General features: G+C 52.8%; 1 protein-coding gene across 1 annotated transcript in view; it reads left to right on the top strand.

Moving 5' to 3' along the window:
• The first annotated feature begins 3,794 nt into the window (after window positions 1–3,794).
• Window positions 3,795–17,671, top strand: part of CCNF (cyclin F) — a 38,977-nt gene continuing 25,100 nt past the window's right edge. Inside the window, exons 1-8 of the mRNA XM_026447540.2 lie at window positions 3,795–3,926; window positions 5,535–5,689; window positions 7,952–8,058; window positions 10,722–10,789; window positions 12,047–12,240; window positions 12,979–13,032; window positions 14,783–14,887; window positions 15,184–15,261. Of these exons, the coding sequence (XP_026303325.1) occupies window positions 3,911–3,926; window positions 5,535–5,689; window positions 7,952–8,058; window positions 10,722–10,789; window positions 12,047–12,240; window positions 12,979–13,032; window positions 14,783–14,887; window positions 15,184–15,261 (777 nt within the window). The 5' untranslated portion in view covers window positions 3,795–3,910. The remainder of the gene's footprint in view (window positions 3,927–5,534; window positions 5,690–7,951; window positions 8,059–10,721; window positions 10,790–12,046; window positions 12,241–12,978; window positions 13,033–14,782; window positions 14,888–15,183; window positions 15,262–17,671) is intronic.

Here is a 17,671-nt window from a genome sequence, read left to right as displayed (position 1 = left end):
ATGGCCTGCCCTGGGTCTCCAGGGCTTACAGAGGCAGCTCTTGGCCCAGCTAGCTCAGCACAGGGCTCTCCCCCTAAATGCAGTGCACGGAGCAGAGTGGGGCCCACTGGAGAACTTAAGAGGCCCGCTGGGGAACCCAGGTGCGTTTCCTTAGAAAGGGATGCCCGAGTCCCACCTGAGTAGCCTGTGGTCTTGTTGAGACCTGGCTGTGGAAGCAGCCTCAGAACATCTTGCACGTCCTTTCCAAGGGCGGTGGCCAGGGAGTGACCACAGTACTAACCATGACCCGACCAGGTGCCAGCTCTGTGGATGGTCCCCTGCAGGCATCATGTCATTTGATCACACCACCCTCAGGCCCGGCCTCAAGGGGTCTGTCCTGGTCATCCCTTTGCTCATGGGCAAGAAGTCTGCAGGGCAGAGGGAAATGCTTACCCAAAGCTTGTGTTCTTCCTTCTCTAGAATCCCCTGCCCAGATGGTTTGTCCGTCCAGTGCACTCCCTCCCAGGGCAGGCCATGCTGCCCGACGCACCCTGAGACGCGAGGTGCAGCAAAGCAGCGGCTCTGCAGAACTGCGGGTGGAGTTTGGTTGGGTGCGTGGGGGTTTCCACACAGATGTGCAGATCCCTTGGAAAGCAGGATAGAGCCAGAAACAGAGAGGAGAGTGCTCATAGGCCAGGGTGGGGCTAGCTCCCATGGTCACATGCAAGAGTGGAGCTTCATGGAGACCATGATTCTAAACTCACACCTGGCCTCCCAGGTGGTAATGACACTATTCTTCTGAAGGAAGGAGGAAAGAAATATTGACAATCTCGCTAGCCTAAGTCAGGATGTTACAACATTTAAGTATTTGGATGTGTGGGCTTTCATCCTCTTCCCTGGCTCCTGCAAATTTAGGGCTGCATGTGATCCTATATCCACCCATGAAGTGAACAGCGCCCTACCTCCCACATGGGTAGACTGACTGAGAGGCAGCCAGTAACTTCCCACATCAACAGGCAGGGGAGCCAGGGTTGCACTGGGGCAGAGGTTCTTAACAGTGGGGTCCCAGTAGCAGCAGCACCATCAGGAAACTTGTTAGAAATGTAGGTTATTGGGCCCCATCCAAAACCTACTGAATCAGAAATGCTTGGGGCAGGGCCAGCAATTCTGTTGCAACAAGCCCTATAGCAGGTGTTCTGACGCAGCTCCAGCGTGAGAACCACTGAGCAGAGGCCCCATGGGCGCCAGACCATCGCACTGTCCACATGCAGATGGATGTGGCCGCATGCCTTTGTCACGTACACTCTCCTCTCCTCTGAGACGGGCTCCATCCAGCAGCCTTTCTCTCTCTGTAGAGCTCACTCTGCCCCTTGTCACAGGCCCCTCAGCTCCCCACTGGAAAGTGCAGATGCTGGTCTCTGTCTCTTCTCAGCTAGGACTCAGGAAAGTATCATGCAGGGGCCTTGTCTATGCTTCCTGCACCCCTTGCCCAGAACAACGGCATCACACACCCATGGTCACCAACCCACCCTCTTCTCAGTCCTTGTTTCAGGTGACTGCCGCCTGTGATGAAAGCCACTCCCTGGAGTCCCACATCCAGCTCTCATTCCTCCCATGCCCCCTCTGCCTCCACTGAAGGCCCACCTTCTCTGAATGTGGGATTTCTCAGGCTCCCAAGCTCCTTCACTTTCCCTTACTCTCCCCTGCCCCTCACTACCCATGACGTTTTCAACTGACACCTCATTCCACCAGGAATTTCCCTGAGCTTCTAACAGTTTAGACTTTTCCAACAAGGTCTCACCTTCCTGAAGCCCAATGGGAAACAGGCCCACACCCTGGAGGAGCCACTCATCACCCCAGGGCAGCCAGTGCAGGGTGTGGGCCAAGAGTAGGCATGGCTGCAATCAAGACAACTCCTGCTCTCTGAAAAATAAATTTGCCTCTCCATATTGAAAGGAGAGTGATCATGACACAAAGCACAGGATAGAGCTAAACAACAACATAGGGACCAGGGATGCTGTTCTAGATTCTAGAGGCAGCCAGTGTGGCTAATGTGGTCATGGCTGGCTCTAGTTGATTAATCCCTTCAAGATGCTATGGAAGCTAACCCTGAAAGTGCACCTCTGCCCTAGGGGGAGACAGTGACAAAGTAGGAAACAGTAACCCAGGGGGACAAAAGTGAGACGAGGGGATAAGAAATCTGGGAGCTGGCCGGGCGCGGTGGCTCAAGCCTGTAATCCCAGCACTTTGGGAGGCCGAGACGGGTGGATCACGAGGTCAGGAGATCGAGACCATCCTGGCTAACACGGTGAAACCCCGTCTCTACTAAAAAATACAAAAAAATTAGCCGGGCGAGGTGGCGGGTGCCTGTAGTCCCAGCTACTTGGGAGGCTGAGGCAGGAGAATGGCGTAAACCCAGGAGGCGGAGCTTTCAGTGAGCTGAGATCCAGCCACTGCACTCCAGCCCGGGCGACAGAGCAAGACTCCGTCTCAAAAAAAAAAAAAAAAATCCGGGAGCTGAGAACATGAGACATCTGGGGAGCAGGGCCCAAACTTGCTCAGCCTGTTCTCTCTTCGCCCTCCTTCATCTGCTTCCTGATTCCAGGACAGGGAATAGTCCCAACTTCCAGGCCCTCTCAGAGGCCACGGAGTCTTCTGTGCCCTGTGCTGTGATCACCTGTTTGCTCTGTCTCTTGCTCCAGGCTGGCTGAAGCCTGCACGCCAGGGCTCCTGTCTGTGTGCCCAGGGCAGGCCCAGTACTTGAAGGGGTTCTGTGGGGACTCAGAAGGATAGAAGGGTGCAGACTGAGGGAAGCGTGAGGGAGGGGTGAGCAGCCTTGGCCCAGGCCCCTGCCTTCCCCAGGAAAAGCCCCTCTGTCCTCCACCAGACACTCAGGAGGCTGCATGTCTTCCCCTTGACAGCCTGTGCCGAGAAAGGGGTGGGGTATGGCTGATTCCTGAAGGACAGCTCGGATGGGCTCTGCCCAAGACAGGAGTGAGCAGATGTGACACTTCCCACGGCGAGCAGCTCCCAGGTAGCAGCCCAGGAGGCGAGACAGGGGGCAGCATCTGGCCAAAGTGAGGAGGGAGCGGGCTTGCCCCGAGGCTGGGGCACTGAGGCGTCCAGGGTGCGCCACGATTCGCGGGAAGAAGGGGTCAGCGTTCCGCGACTTCCAGCGCCAGCTCCGACCTCCTCTTTCCCTACCACGATCCGGGCCAGCATCCCCGCCCAGCAGCGGCTCGGCCACAAACCCAAGGGTCTCCACCTGAAGCAGGCGGCGGAAAGGATGGCCGTGCAGGCTGGGGGTGACAGTCGCGGGCCCAGGACCGACCCCGGGACCCGGGCAGGGCACGGCCTCGTCCTAGAAGCGCCACGTCGGGGCTGTGCCAGGCTGGATCACGGCCGCGACTGCGAGGGACGCCAAGGAGTCCTCTTTCCCCTGGCCGCAGGCATACGCCTTCGCAGCCCATCGGGCACCGCAGATGCCAGTCGCCGGGGTCAGCGGCGATGCCCGGACCCATGCGGCCGGGAAAGGACGCCTAGAAACCCCTGCCCGCGGGCCAGGAGCCGCGTTCCTCCAGGACCCCCGTTCCTCTAGGACCCCAGCCCCGCTGGGGAGGCGGGGCGGCCACGCGGGTTCCACCAGTCAGCGACCAATGTTCGAATTCGCGTCCTGGCGCGGCCAATGGCGGGCGCCCGGAGCAGGCGGTGTGGGCGTGGAGGGCGGTAAATAAGGCGAACCCGGGGCGTGACGTGGGCGGGGCCGGCGGCGACCCCCCCCGGGCAGGCCAATGGGAGGGCCGGGCGCGTTTGAAAACTGGGGTGGGCGGCTGGGCGAGGTCTGCGCCTGCGCGAGGGCACCTCGCGCGCTCCAGCCGGGGCGCGGGCGCGCTCTCAGGCGGGCTCCGGCTACAGAGACGCGAGCGCGGCGATGGGGAGCGGTGGCGGTGAGTGCTAGGCGATGTCCGCCGGTTTCTGCCCCACACCCCTTCTGCCTGCCCTGCGGGGCAGACAGCGGGTCCCGCGGGAGGGGAGGCCCTGGCATCCTGAGGAGGGCCGGCTCGAGCTCTTTAACCCGGGGCGGGTGTCGCGTCCGGCGCAGGGAGCCCCCGCGGCCGGGCGCGCGGTTTAAATGCCCGGCGGGCGCCCGAGCACCTCGTCGCCTTCCCTCGCGGCGACGTTTTCCGGCCCTTTGCCGGGCCCGAGGGTCCCGGACGGCGATCGGGTCCCGGACGGCGATCGGGTCCCGGGGAGCCACACACCAGCGCCTCCTGGTCGGGGTTGGGGCTGCGGAGCGCGTGGGGTCGAAACGATCCCGCGGCCCGGCCCGGCCCTGACTGGGCCTCCGTCCAGCGGGGCCATGGACCTAGCTCTGTGGAAAGCAGCGTTCGGCCCCGCGCGCGATGAGGCACAGGAAACTCGAGCTGTAGTTTCAGCTGTTATCACAGTATCTGTCCGGGAGCCGGAGAATGAGGAATATTTTATGGAGAGCTCTATAGAATCTTTGAGAATTCGTCGCCCTGGAATACGTTTGGCTTTTGCAGCTCTTTTAATTCCTGACAGGAAGACCCGGGTCAGGAGAGGGGAGCAAGGAGCAATCGCTAGGAAGTCCTGGTGGGGAGGGATTTGGGTCCACAGAGGGGAGTGGCGCTTCCTTTCAGGACTGGAAGAACGGATGGAAAGGTAGATTTGTAGGTGGGGAGGCAGGATCCTGAGGTTCCTGTCTGAGGGCTTCTGTTTCGCTATGAAATAAGGGCTAAGATCATCTGCTTAGAGTGGGGAAGGGGTTGCTGGAGTAAGAGTTAGAAAATCCGGCTGTGGGAAGAGGAGAGAGCACATCTGAGAAGCATGACTGGGCTGCCTGCCTGGTGAGTGGAGAGCCCGTCTCACCTTTAACGATTGCACCTGTACACAAATCTACAGGTCTAGTTTTGTGCTGGGACCTGAGCAACAACCTTACTGCGTAGCTGTAAACTCCACATTCTACAGTGGAGGGCACACTGAGACTGCAGAGCTGACTTGGACGCACACTACCCCGGCCTCCAAGCCTGTGGCTTCTCTCCAGGGCCGACCTTTCTAATTTGGACTTGAAAACCAGACTCTACAAGCCCACAGATCCTTATTAAACATTATGCACCTTGGTCATGTGTGCAAAAAGCAAAGATATCCAGCAAAGACCTCAGGGGTTTTCCTAAGAGTGAAATGGAAGGCAAATGGTCGTCAGCCTCAGCAGCTTTTTCCCCTTCCTGACTGTCATGTGGGCTCTGGATCAGAAAGTTTCCCAATAGCCAAGTTACATGATATGCACTATTTGCCATAAATATTTGTTGAATATTTGAAAATGAGTGATCTCTTCTGTAATTTGTGCAATGCCACTCCTTTTACATAATCTTTGTTTGAGACAAGAAGCATAGTTCTGTTTTTGTGGCACAGGGAATAGTAACCATTAGATCATTTTCAGGTGTAACTTTTATCTTTTTTTTTTTTCCCCTTCAAGGGTATGTATATAGAATAATTTTTCATCTTATCAAGCCTTCTGTCTTTTTTTCCTTCAGTGGTTCACTGTAGGTGTGCCAAGTGTTTCTGTTATCCTACAAAGCGAAGAATAAGGAGGAGGCCCCGAAACCTGACCATCTTGACTCTCCCCGAAGATGTGCTCTTTCACATCCTGAAATGGCTTTCTGTAGAGGACATCCTGGCTGTCCGAGCTGTAAGTCCCTGGATGAAAACAGCATGAGCCCTAGCATTGTTGATTATACTATCAAGCTCTGCCGCCCAGGCTGGAGTGCAGTGGCCGGATCTCAGCTCACCGCAAGCTCCGCCTCCCGGGTTCACGCCATTCTCCTGTCTCAGCCTCCCCAGTAGCTGGGACTACAGGCGCCTGCCTCGTCGCCCGGCTACTTTTTTGTATTTTCTATTAGAGACGGGGTTTCACCATATTAGCCAGGATGGTCTTGATCTCCTGACCTCGTGATCCGCCTGTCTCGGCCTCCCAAAGTGCTGGGATTACAGGCTTGAGCCACCGCGCCCGGCCGGCCTTGTGTTCTTAACTGTCAGAACAAAACTTTGACTAAAAAGGAGGTTACAGGCAGAGGCCGGGCACAGTGGCTCACGCCTGTAATCCCAGCACTTTGGAAGGCCAAGGGGGGTGGGGGTAGATCACCTGAGGTCAGGAGTTCGAGACCAGCCTGGCCAACTTGGCGAAACCTGTCTCTACTAAAAATACAAAAATTAGCCAGGCATGGTATCTCATGCCTGTGATTCCAGCTACTAGGGAGGCTGAGGCAGGAAAATGGCTTGAACCATTTTCAAGGTTGAAGCAGTGAGCCAATATCGCACCACTGCACTCCAGCCTCCAGCCTGGGCAACAGATAAAGACTCTGTCTCAAAAAAAAAAAAAAAAAAAAAGGGAAACAAAGATGATATCATTACCAGATGCTTTCTTTAAGACATTCTGATTACAGAAATTTCCATTCCTGTCTCCCAGCACACTAAAGTTGCCTCTGTTCATTACAGTGTCAACAAAAAAAGCACCTTTTTTTTTCTTTGAGACAGAGTCTCGCTCTGCCACCCAGGCTGGAGTGTGGTGGTGCAATCTCCACTCACTGCAAGCTCCGCCTCCCGGGTTCACGCCATTCTCCTGCCTCAGCCTCCCGAGTAGCTGAGACTACAGGCGCCCGCCACCATACCCAGCTAATTTTTTTGTATTTTTAATAGAGTCAGGGTTTCACCATATTAGCCAGGATGGTCTCAATCTCCTGACCTTGTGATCTGCCCACCTCGGCCTTCCAAAGTGCTGGGATTACAGGTGTAAACCACCATACCCGGCCGAAAGTACCCTTTTATGGCAGTGAAATTTGCATCCCTTAAGAAATAGGATAGTGTTTAAAAGAATAAGAATATATTCTTGAGGACAAATCCCATGTAACATTTAACACTTAACTGAACTCTAGGAGTTATTTTCTAGATGTTGGAACCATAGGCTTACTTTGAGTGACTTAACCTAGAGTATACAGTGGATTCATGGGAAAATGCAGCAACAACCCATTTTCTGACTCCCAAAGTCACCTTCATTGCAGGTGTGACACACTTCATGGACCCCAGGGAGTGCTGAATTTCCAATGGCAGTGGAAACTTTGGTGCTTAAAATGCTCACCTGTGCTCCAGGTCCTGGCCTGGACACTTCCTGCGCTGGCCTAGCGCAGAGGCTCGAGGTTCTACCTGAGACCTCCATCATGGGTGGTGTTCTTTGCCCTGAGTCCCTGTGACCTGTTTCCATACTCCCACTATCAAGGCCTCCAGTGGGGAAGCACAAAACACATTTCCATCCTGCCTGCCCCCGTTTAGAGTGTTTCCCCTGTCTTTGGGGGTGACACCTTTGCAGGGATGTGGGACCCTCTTTCTCAGCCTAGGTGTTTGTTCCCTCTTTCCAAGATCATTGTCCTCTGCCCTGCTTTAGAACCTCAGAGAAACTCGTTTCTGGGCTGTTTTATCTGTTCAAAGCGACAGTTACTTTCACACAGAGATTGGGGACCTCGACTACTTGGGATGGGGAAGGAGACAGGAGACCCTACATCTGCGTCTTGTCCTTAAGAACCTACAGGTGGCCGGGCGCGGTGGCTCAAGCCTGTAATCCCAGCACTTTGGGAGGCCGAGACGGGCAGATCACGAGGTCAGGAGATCGAGACCATCCTGGGTAACACGGTGAAACCCCGTCTCTACTAAATAAAAATACAAAAAAACTAGCCGGGCGAGGTGGTGGGCACCTGTAGTCCCAGCTACTGGGGAGGCTGAGGCAGGAGAATGGCGTAAACCCGGGAGGCGGAGCTTGCAGTGAGCTGAGATCCGGCCACTGCACTCCAGCCTGGGCGACAGAGCGAGGCTAAGTCTCAAAAAAAAAAAAAGAACCTCCAGGCGTGGAGCCTTTGGGTGGTCCCTTCATGACCCAGCCCCGGTCCCTGTTGTTCTGCAGGTACACTCCCAGCTGAAGGACCTGGTGGACAACCACGCCAGTGTGTGGGCATGTGCCAGCTTCCAGGAGCTGTGGCCGTCTCCAGGGAACCTGAAGCTCTTTGAAAGGTATCTCTGCACCCTGAGAATGGCTCGGTCTTCTCCTGTCTTGGCCTCCCTATGTGCCAGTCTGTGTCTCACGGCCTGATTCAGTAACAGTTTTCCTGTTGCTGTCTCCCATGACATTGCCTCATCCCCTGGGGAGTGACTGAGGGTGGCAGACCTCACGCATCAAGCCGCACAAGCCACACGCCTTCCAGTAGGCCGTGCAGTCATTCATCCCTCATGCCACTGATCCATTCCCACGTGACCCAGACATGAATCCTCTTCCTGTGGAAACTTCACTCAGCCTGCCTTCCCTTTGGTCAAAACCATGTGATTTCTATCCTGTAATGTTTCACTCACTGGCTGATCCCACCCTAACCTGCACCCCACACCCTGGCCTCCTGTCCACATGTGCTCGTGGTCCCAGGTACCAGCTGCCCCCAAAACAAACCAAGGAACCACATCTCAGGCGGGGAGTTTTCTTTTTTGTTTGTTTGTTTTTTGTTTTGTTTTTTGTTTTTGTTTTTTTCTTGAGATGGAGTCTCGCTCTGTCACCAGGCTGGAGTGCAGTGATGCGATCTCGGCTCACTGCAACCACCGACTCCCTGGTTCAAGCGATTCTCCTGTTTCAGCCTCCCGAGTAGCTAGGATTACAGGCACGTGCTACCATGCCCAGCTAATTTTTGTATTTTTAGTAGAGACGGGGTTTCGCCATGTTGGCCAGGATGGTCTCGATCTCCTGATCTCGTGATCTCAGGCGAGGATTTTCTGACAGGGATTCACTGTGGCCCTTGTCCACTTGAGTCGCCAGAAATCCAGATAGACAACCAACAAGGACAGGCAGCCATGTTGCCGGGGCCATGCTTGGGCTGCTTCCAGGGGAAATGTATATATTTCTTATTGAGACATGATCCACACATCACACAGTTCACTCATTTAAAGTGTAGAACTCAGCCAGGTGTGGTGTCACAACTGTATTCCCAGCACTTTGGGAGGCCAAGGCGGGTGGGTCACTTGAGGTCAGGAGTTTGAGACCAGCCCGGCCAACATGGCAAAACCCTGTCTCTATTAAAAATACAAAAATTAGCTGGGTGCAGTGATGGGCACTTGTAGTCCCAGCTACTCTGGATGCTGAAGCATGAGAATTGCTTAAACCCAGCAGGCGGAGGTTGCAGTGAGCCAAGATTGTGCCATTGCACTCCAGCCTGGGTGATGGGGTAACACTGTCTCAAAAAAATAATAAAAAAATAAAATGTGGCCGGGCGCGGTGGCTCAAGCCTGTAATCCCAGCACTTTGGGAGGCCGAGACGGGTGGATCATGAGGTCAGGAGATCGAGACCATCCTGGCTAACACGGTGAAACCCCGTCTCTACTAAAAATACAAAAAAAAAAAAATTAGCCGGGCGAGGTGGCGGGCGCCTGTAGTCCCAGCTACTCGGGAGGCTGAGGCAGGAGAATGGCGCGAACCCGGGAGGCGGAGCTTGCAGTGAGCTGAGATCCGGCCGCTGTACTCTAGCCTGGGCGACAGAGAGAGACTCCGTCTCAGAAAAAAATAAAATAAAATAAAAAATAAAATGTGGCCAGGCACAGTGGCTCACGCCTGTAATCCCAGCCCTTTGGGAGACCAAGGCGGGCAGATCATGAGGTCAAGAGTTCGAGACCAGCGTGAGCAACATGGTGAAACCCCGTCTCTACTAAAAATACAAAAATTAGCTGGGCATGGTGGCACATGCCTGTAATGACAGCTATTCAGGAGGCTGAGGCAGAAGAATCGCTTGAACCCGGGAGGCGGAGGTTGCAGTGAGCTGAGATTGCGCCACTGCACTCCAGCCTGAGCAACAGAGCGAGACTCCGTCTCAAAATAAATAAATAAGTAAATAAATAAATAAAATGTATAACTCATTGGTTTTTAGTATACTGAGAGTTGTACAGACATCACCAGTACTTAACTTTAGAACATTCTCCTTACCCCAAGAAGAAAGCTTGTCCCCATCAGCAGTCACTTCCCATTTTCCCCACAATCCTGGAAACTCTAGACAACCCCTAAATGATTTTCTGTCTCTCTGGATTTGCCTTTTGTGAGGATTTCACATGGAATCTTGCAACACGTGGTCTTTTGTGGCCGGCTTATTTCACGGACCCTGATGTTTTCAAGGTTCATCTGTGTCATAGCATGTAATGGATAAGTCATATTTGACTACATGATATTTAAAAATGTTCTAGGGCCAGGCATGATTGCTCAAACCTATAATCCCAGCACTTTGTGAGGTCGAGGCAGGGGAATCGCTTGGGTCTGGAATTCAAGATTAGCCGGGGCAATGTAGCAAGACCCTGCATCTAGAAGAAAAATTTTTTTTGTTTGACTAGCTGAGCATGGTGGCACATGCCTGTGGTCCTAGCTACTTGGGAGGCCGGGGTGGGAGAATGGCTTAAGCACAGGAGGTTGAGGCTGCAGTAAATTGTGATTGCACCACTGCACTCCAGCATGGGCAACAGAGCAAGACCCTGTCTCAGATATTTGTGTGTGTGTGTATATATATATACACACACACACATATATATACGTCTATATACACATATATCTATTCAGTTCAGGGAACAAGTATTCTGACTTCTTCAAGTGCTATGGTGCTTCATACTGTTTGTGGCATAAAATATTGTGACGCTTTATGTTCTTAATGTTTCAGGGCTGCTGAAAAGGGGAATTTCGAAGCTGCTGTGAAGCTGGGCATAGCCTACCTCTACAATGAAGGCCGTAAGTCCTCACCCCTCCTGCGTGTTGTCGCTTTAGATAGGTATGAGCCTTTGGCCCTGTGAAGAGGTGGTCCCTGTGTTAGCAGTTCAGTCACTGTCCTTGCTCTGTCCAATGGCCTGCCTTCCCATTCCCTCTCAGGAGCTCGTGCCCAGATGTACCCTGTTGAAGAACCTGCTAATGATACTCTGACTTTGTAGGTTATGAGAGAGTCACCTCTTATTTTAGCAAACCCTTTAATTTCAGTTGGCAAAGAGTGACTGAGCCAGAGCCTCAGCACAGGGGCTGATCGGGCTCCCCGCCCTCTGTGCCATAAGCACGCAGACCTGTGTGTGGATGCTGGCCCTCTCCTTGGCCATCCTCTTAGAATTCTTGAGACAGAGGTCAGCGTGCCCTGTAACACAGAGCCAAGCTTCTAAACGGGAAGCAGGTATGGGCAGGTTAAAGCTGGCCTGGTTCCTGGATCCCTTCATCCCCAGAGGCCAGGTGCTCCTTGAAAGAAACTTGCACAGCCTTTTCTTTTACCAGTTCCCGCTTATCTGGCCAGCACCCCAAGGAACAAGCCCACAGTCTGTCCCAGCTCTCAAAACAAAGACTGGGGTGTAGCCTCCCACATTCCCACTTCTAAACGATCTGGTATCTTGCTGGGAGAGAGTCCCTACCCTTGGCTGGTTGGCAGGATTGTGGTGACTAACAGGGACCATGAGCAACACCCTCCTCCAGAATCAGGGGAGCCGAGGTCCTACCCCTGCCCTCCCATCAGAGAGCAGCTCCCAGATGTAAAATTCACACGCCATACAGTTCACCCATCTAAAGCATGCAGTTCTGTGGTTTTTAGTATATTCACAGGGTTGTGCAGTCATTGCCACTGTCTAATTTTAGAATATTCTCCTCGTCCCCAAAAGAACCCCCACCCCTGCCGTGGACCCATTACCAGGGGGTCGGGCGGTGGTTCCCAGCTGGAGGGAGGATGGGACATGAAGCGTTGCAGGGTCTCCTTCCCCTGACCTTCAGAATCCAGGCTTCCGGGAGGACTGCAGCAGGGGCATTGATCACAATGACCCACCTGTTCTAGACATTAACAAAGTAGGGGGAGAAAAGACAGGTGCCCCATCCTGGAGGGCTCTTCCCTCCTTAAACACCAGCTGCTTTGCACTATGGTGGACTTCAGGCGTTACACTTTCCACCAAGACCATGGAGAACTTCCCACATTCCATCCCTAAGAGACATCCCTGGGCTCTGTCCTATCTGTCCCCACAGTGTCTGTGTCTGATGAGGCGCGCGCAGAAGTGAATGGCCTGAAGGCCTCTCGCTTCTTTAGTCTCGCTGAGCGGCTGAACGTGGGTGCTGCGCCTTTCATCTGGCTCTTCATCCGCCCTCCATGGTCAGTGAGCGGAAGCTGCTGCAAGGCTGTGGTTCACGAGAGCCTCAGGGCAGAGTGCCAGCTGCAGAGGGTGAGTCTGGGCGAGGGGCAGCACCTGCGAGGCCACCTGCAGGGTCCCATGGCACAGAAAGACCCCAAAGGTAGACCCTGGATCCTAGAAAGTCAGGAGCCTAAGGGAAGTGAAGATGCAGAAAAATGAGAGTGCAGATGTGGGGAACGCATCTCGAAATTACCTGGCACAGAGGAGGAAGCCTGAGAGCCAGGGTGGGCTGCAGAGTTCTGGGCACATGTGCTGATGGCTGGAAACTCAGGGCTAAGGCTGCATGGGGCAGTTGGAGCTCAAGACCCAAATCCTGCCGGATGAGGTGGCTCACGCCTATCATCCTAACATTTTGGGAGGCCGAGGCCGGAGAATCGCTTGTGGCCAGAAGTTCGAGACCAGTCTGGGCAACATGATGAAACCTCATCTACAAAGAATACAAAAAAGTTAGCCAGGGGTGGTGGTGCATACCTATGGTCCCAGCTACTCGGGAGGCTGAGGTGGGAGGATCGCTTGAGCCTGGGAGGTTGAGGTTGCAATGAGCTGTGACTACGCCACCGCACTCCAGCCTGGGTGACAGAGCAAGACCCTGTTTCCATTAAAAAAAAAAAAAAAAAAAAGACCGAAATCTGAGAGTGGCCCTCTGCAGGGAAGGGAGGGCCCGACAGCAGGGCCATGGGCATGGGACCCAGAGACACAAACAAGGGAGGGTGGCCGCCAGGCAGTTCTCTCTGCTGGAAATCACACTTCTTTCTCCTTTTTTTAAAGACTCACAAAGCATCCATATTGCACTGCTTGGGCAGAGTGCTGAGTCTGTTTGAGGTGAGTCAAATTGTTCTCTGCACTTGGACTTTGTGTTTGATACATCCCTAGCCAAGATCCTGGAAGTGAAAAGCATCAGAAGGGGGAATACAAGGCCCAAAACAAAAGGCAAGCCTTGCCCAGAAAGGCCTAGCTGAAGAAGCCAGGGAGTACACATGGGCCAGGCCGCGGGCTCCGATCCTGGCTCCATGACCCACCTGGTGGGGGTGGGGGGCCGGTGAGAACTGCAGAGCAGATCGCAAGGAGGCATTGAACCTCGATGCTCGCTCGTCTGCTGGCCCTGCTTCTGGTGGGCTTCTCCTGCCCGTGTGGACCTCTCTGCTCTTGATGTCCTAATGGACTTTGTGATCCGTAAACCCCCTTTGCAGCAAATTGAGGGAATGTAGTGGCTTCTAGTGACAGGCTTGGCAAACGCATCAGAGAGGGACACTGAGGAGAAGCCCTGAGAGCCACCACTGAGGGCCACAGCACTATCCTGGCAGTTGAGGGCAGTTCCTTTGGCAGCAGGTGAGAAGGGCAGGCCTTTGATGGTGCAGAGCTGAACCAGGGATCGTGCAGTCCCAGCCCAAGCATAAACCCTTCCAGGAAGAGAGCAGGGCTTTTGTGGCCGGAGTTCTTGAGTTCACACTCCTCGCTGGCTTTGGAGTGGTGCCTCTGTAGAGAAGTCACTTCTGCTCTGATTTAGATAACTCATTTTATTAAAGCTCAGAGCAATGTGTGTTACCACTTAAGAGTATAGGGGCCGGGTGTGGTGCCTCATGCCTCTAATCCCGGCACTTTAGGAGGCCAAGGTGAGTGGATCACCTGACGTCAGGAGTTCAAGACCAGCCCGGCCAAAATGATGAAACCAGGTCTCTACTAAAAAACACAAAAATTAGCTGGGCTTGGTGGCGGGTGCCTATAATCCCAGCCACTCAGGAGGCTGAGGCAGGGAGAATTGCTTGAACCTAGGGGGTGGAGGTTGCAGTGAGCCGAGATTGCACCACTGCACTCCAGCCTGGTAACAGAGCGAGACTCAGTCTCAGGAAAAAAAAAAAAAAAAGAGTATAGAAAGGGAGGAGGGTGGTGAGTAGAGTGACTGAACATCAAGTAAAGAATAAGGGCCAGTCATAGTGGCTCACGCATGTAATCCCAGCACCTTGGAAGGCCAAGGTGGGTGGATCACCTGAGGTCAGGAGTTTGAGACCAACCTGGCCAATGTGTTGAAACCACATCTTTACTAAAAAACACAAAAATTAGTTAGGTGTGGTGGTGGGCACCTGTAATCCCAGCTACTCAGGAGGCTGATGCATGAGAGTTGCTTGAACCTGGAAAGCCGAGGTTTTAGTTAGCTGAGATCACACCACTATACTTTGGCCTGGGTGGCAGAGGAAGACTTTGTCTCAACAACAACAACAACAACAACAAAAACAGCCAGGCACAGTGGCTCACGCTTGTAATCCCAGCGCTCTGGGAGACCAAGGTGGGTGAATCACCTGAGGCCAGGATTTCAAGACCAGCCTGGCCAACATGGTGAAACCCTGTATCTACTAAAAATACAAAAATTAGCTGAGCATGATGGCGGGCACCTGTAATCCCAGCTACTCAGGAGGCTGAGGCAGAAGAATTGGTTGAACCCAGGAGACAGAGGTTGCAGTAAGCCGAGATGGCGCCATTGCACTCCAAGCTGGGTGACAAGCAAAACTGTCTCAAAAAATAAAAATGAAAAAGAGAATAAGGGAAGAATGAACTCTGCTGGGATTTATTCTAGGATGAAGAGAAGCAGCAGCAGGCCCGTGACCTGTTTGAGGAGGCTGCTCATCAGGGATGTCTAACCAGCTCCTACCTCCTCTGGGAAAGCGACAGGAGGACGGATGTGAGTGGAGCCTGCTCTGGGTTAGGGGGAGTTACGCTGGACAAAGGCATAGTTGACGCTTGGTCCTTGGATGTGGTTCTGTCCTCAAAAGGGTGGTGGCTCTTGCTGCTCCCAGCCTGTCAGCCTCCAGGAGCCACTGGTCAGTTGGCTGTTCTTGGCACCTCCAAAAATGACTCCCGCCATTTGAGAGAGAAGAGGTGGGAAGTTAGCGTAGTGTCAGCCCTTCTGAGTCTTGGTTGTGAGTTCCTCCCAAGACACAGTTGTATAAAGGCTCGGTGATCTTCTCTCTTTGACAGGTGTCAGATCCTGGGCGATGCCTCCACAGCTTCCGAAAAGTCAGGGACTACGCTGCCAAAGGCTGCTGGGAAGCGCAGGTGAGGTGCGGGGCTGGGATGATGTGGGGAGCTGGCCTTTCTCCCTCCAACCTTGGGGCAGGACTATCTGGGCTCCCACAGGGAGGCCAGGATTGAGGGATGCCGTAAGATCGGTTCAGCACTGGAACTGAGTCTTAAAGGACAAGTACAGAGTGAGAAGAGCTGGGAAATATATTATTCATCCATGCCCATCCACCCTTGCCTCTCAGCCAGCCAACCTCTTAATTTTCAAATGCTTGTGACCTATAGCTGATGTCAAAATTTGTGCCATTCTTGAAATTTGTCCCATAGGTAGAACTGATCTTAACAACAAAACTTGAGGCTGCTTGAGAGCAGAGGGGCATGTAGAGTCCCTTCCTGCTTCCTCTTCCTGTTAGGGCCTTGCTAGTCATGTCACCTAGTCACCAAGTCATCCAGGGCTAGAGGCAGGAAATCAAGCACTGGTAGACTCTCCCCTCACAGTTGTAAAGAATTTGTCAGGGCCAGGCGCGGTAGTGCACGCCTGAAATTCCAGCACTCTGGGAGGCCAAGGCAGGTGGATGACCTGAGGTCAGGAGTTCGAGACCAGCCTGGGCAACATGGTGAAACCGTCTCTACTAAAAATACAAAAATTAGTCGGGCATGATGGCAGGCGCCTGATACTCAGGAGGCTGAGGCAGGAGAATCACTTGAACCCGGGAGGCAGAGGTTGCAGTACCACTACACTCCAGCCTGGGCGACACAGCAAGACTCTGTCTGAAGAAAAAAAAAAGTTGTCAGGACAAATCAAAGAAAGCTCCTATTTGCCAAACGAATAGAAGCTTGTTCTTGTCACTCCACCAAGTGGGTGGCAGAGTGATCTGTGCTCAGATGCTAGGGACAAAATTACAAATTGATAATGGCCCAGCCCGAGGTGTCATAGTGCATTGTGGTGTTCATATCCAAAAAGCCAGTCAGCAGATTTATAAGAAGGCCAGCCGTGGTGGCTCACGCCTGTAATCCTAGCACTTTAGGAGGTTGAGTTGGGAGGATCGCTTGAGTCCAGGAGTTCAAGACCAGCCCTGGCAACATAGACACAGTTGTCAGACCCCATCTGACCCCATCTCAACAAAAAATTTAAAAATTAGCTGGATGGGTTGGGTGCAGTGGCTCATGCCTGTAATCCCAGCACTTTGGGAGGCTGAGGCGGGCGGATCACGAGGTCAAGAGATGGAGACCACCCTGGCCAACATGGTGAAACCCTGTCTTTACTAAAAATACAAAAAAAAAAAAAAAAAAATGGCTGGGCGTGGTGGTGCGTGTCTATAATCCCAGCTACTCGGGAGGCTGAGGCAGGAGAATTGCTTGAAACCAGGAGGAGGAAGTTGCGGTGAGCCGAGATCATGCCACTGCACTCCAGCCTGGCAACAGAGCGAGATTCCATCTCAAAAAAAAAGAAAAAGAAAGAAAAAATTAGCTGGATGTGGTGGCATGTGCCTTGTAGTCCAGCTACTCAGGAGGCTGAGGCAGGAGGACCACTTGAGCCTGGGAGGTCAAAGCTGCAGAGAGCTGTGATCGTAACACTGCACTTCAGCCTGGGCTACAGAGGGAGACCTTATTTCAACAAAAAAATTGTTTACGAGAAATGCAGCAACATAGTTCTGTTGGAAACTCAGGGTAATCAATAAGAATAGGAAGACTCTGATAGAAAGTTCAGGGGAGCCTCAGTTGATTCTCAAAAAAGAGGAAGTAGGGCTGGGCGCAGTGGCTTACATTTATAATCCCAACATTTTGGGAGGCTGAGGCAGGAGGATCACTTGAAGCCAGGAGTTATCTCTCTGTTGCCCAGGATAGAGCATAATGGTGTGATCTCAGCCCACTGTGACCTCTGATGCCTGGGCTCAAGCCTTCTGAGTTGCTGGGACTATAGGCGCCCGCCACCATGCCCAGCTAATTTTTGTATTTTTAGTAGAGACAGGGTTTCACCATGCTGGCCAGGCTGGTCTGAAACTCTTGACCTCAAGTAACTTGCCGGCCTCTGCCTCCCAAAGTGTTGGGATTACAGGAGTGAGCCACTGCACTTGACCAAAAAAAAATTAATAATAAATAAATAAAAAGAGGAAATAAACTCAAGTGGTTAGAAATTGGAATGTTCAACCTTACTACTAGTCGTAAGAGGGCACTTTTAAATGAGATATTTTGGGCTCATCATATTAGCAAATTATATATATATATATATATGTGTATATATATGTGTGTGTGTGTATATATGTGTATTTCTCTGTGTTTGAGTGACTGGTAATTTCTGAAAATACCTATTTTTTTGTTTTTTTGGTTTTTGGTTTTTTTTTTTTGAGGCAGAGCCTCACTCTGTTACCCAGGCTGGAGTGCAGCAGCGCAATCTCGGCTCACTGCAAGCTCCGCCTCCCGGGTTCACGCCATTCTCCTGCCT

Source organism: Piliocolobus tephrosceles, chromosome 17 (genome assembly GCF_002776525.5).
Source record: "Piliocolobus tephrosceles isolate RC106 chromosome 17, ASM277652v3, whole genome shotgun sequence".
NCBI classification, from domain to species: domain Eukaryota; kingdom Metazoa; phylum Chordata; class Mammalia; order Primates; family Cercopithecidae; genus Piliocolobus; species Piliocolobus tephrosceles.
This window is presented reverse-complemented; position numbering and strand designations above follow the sequence as displayed.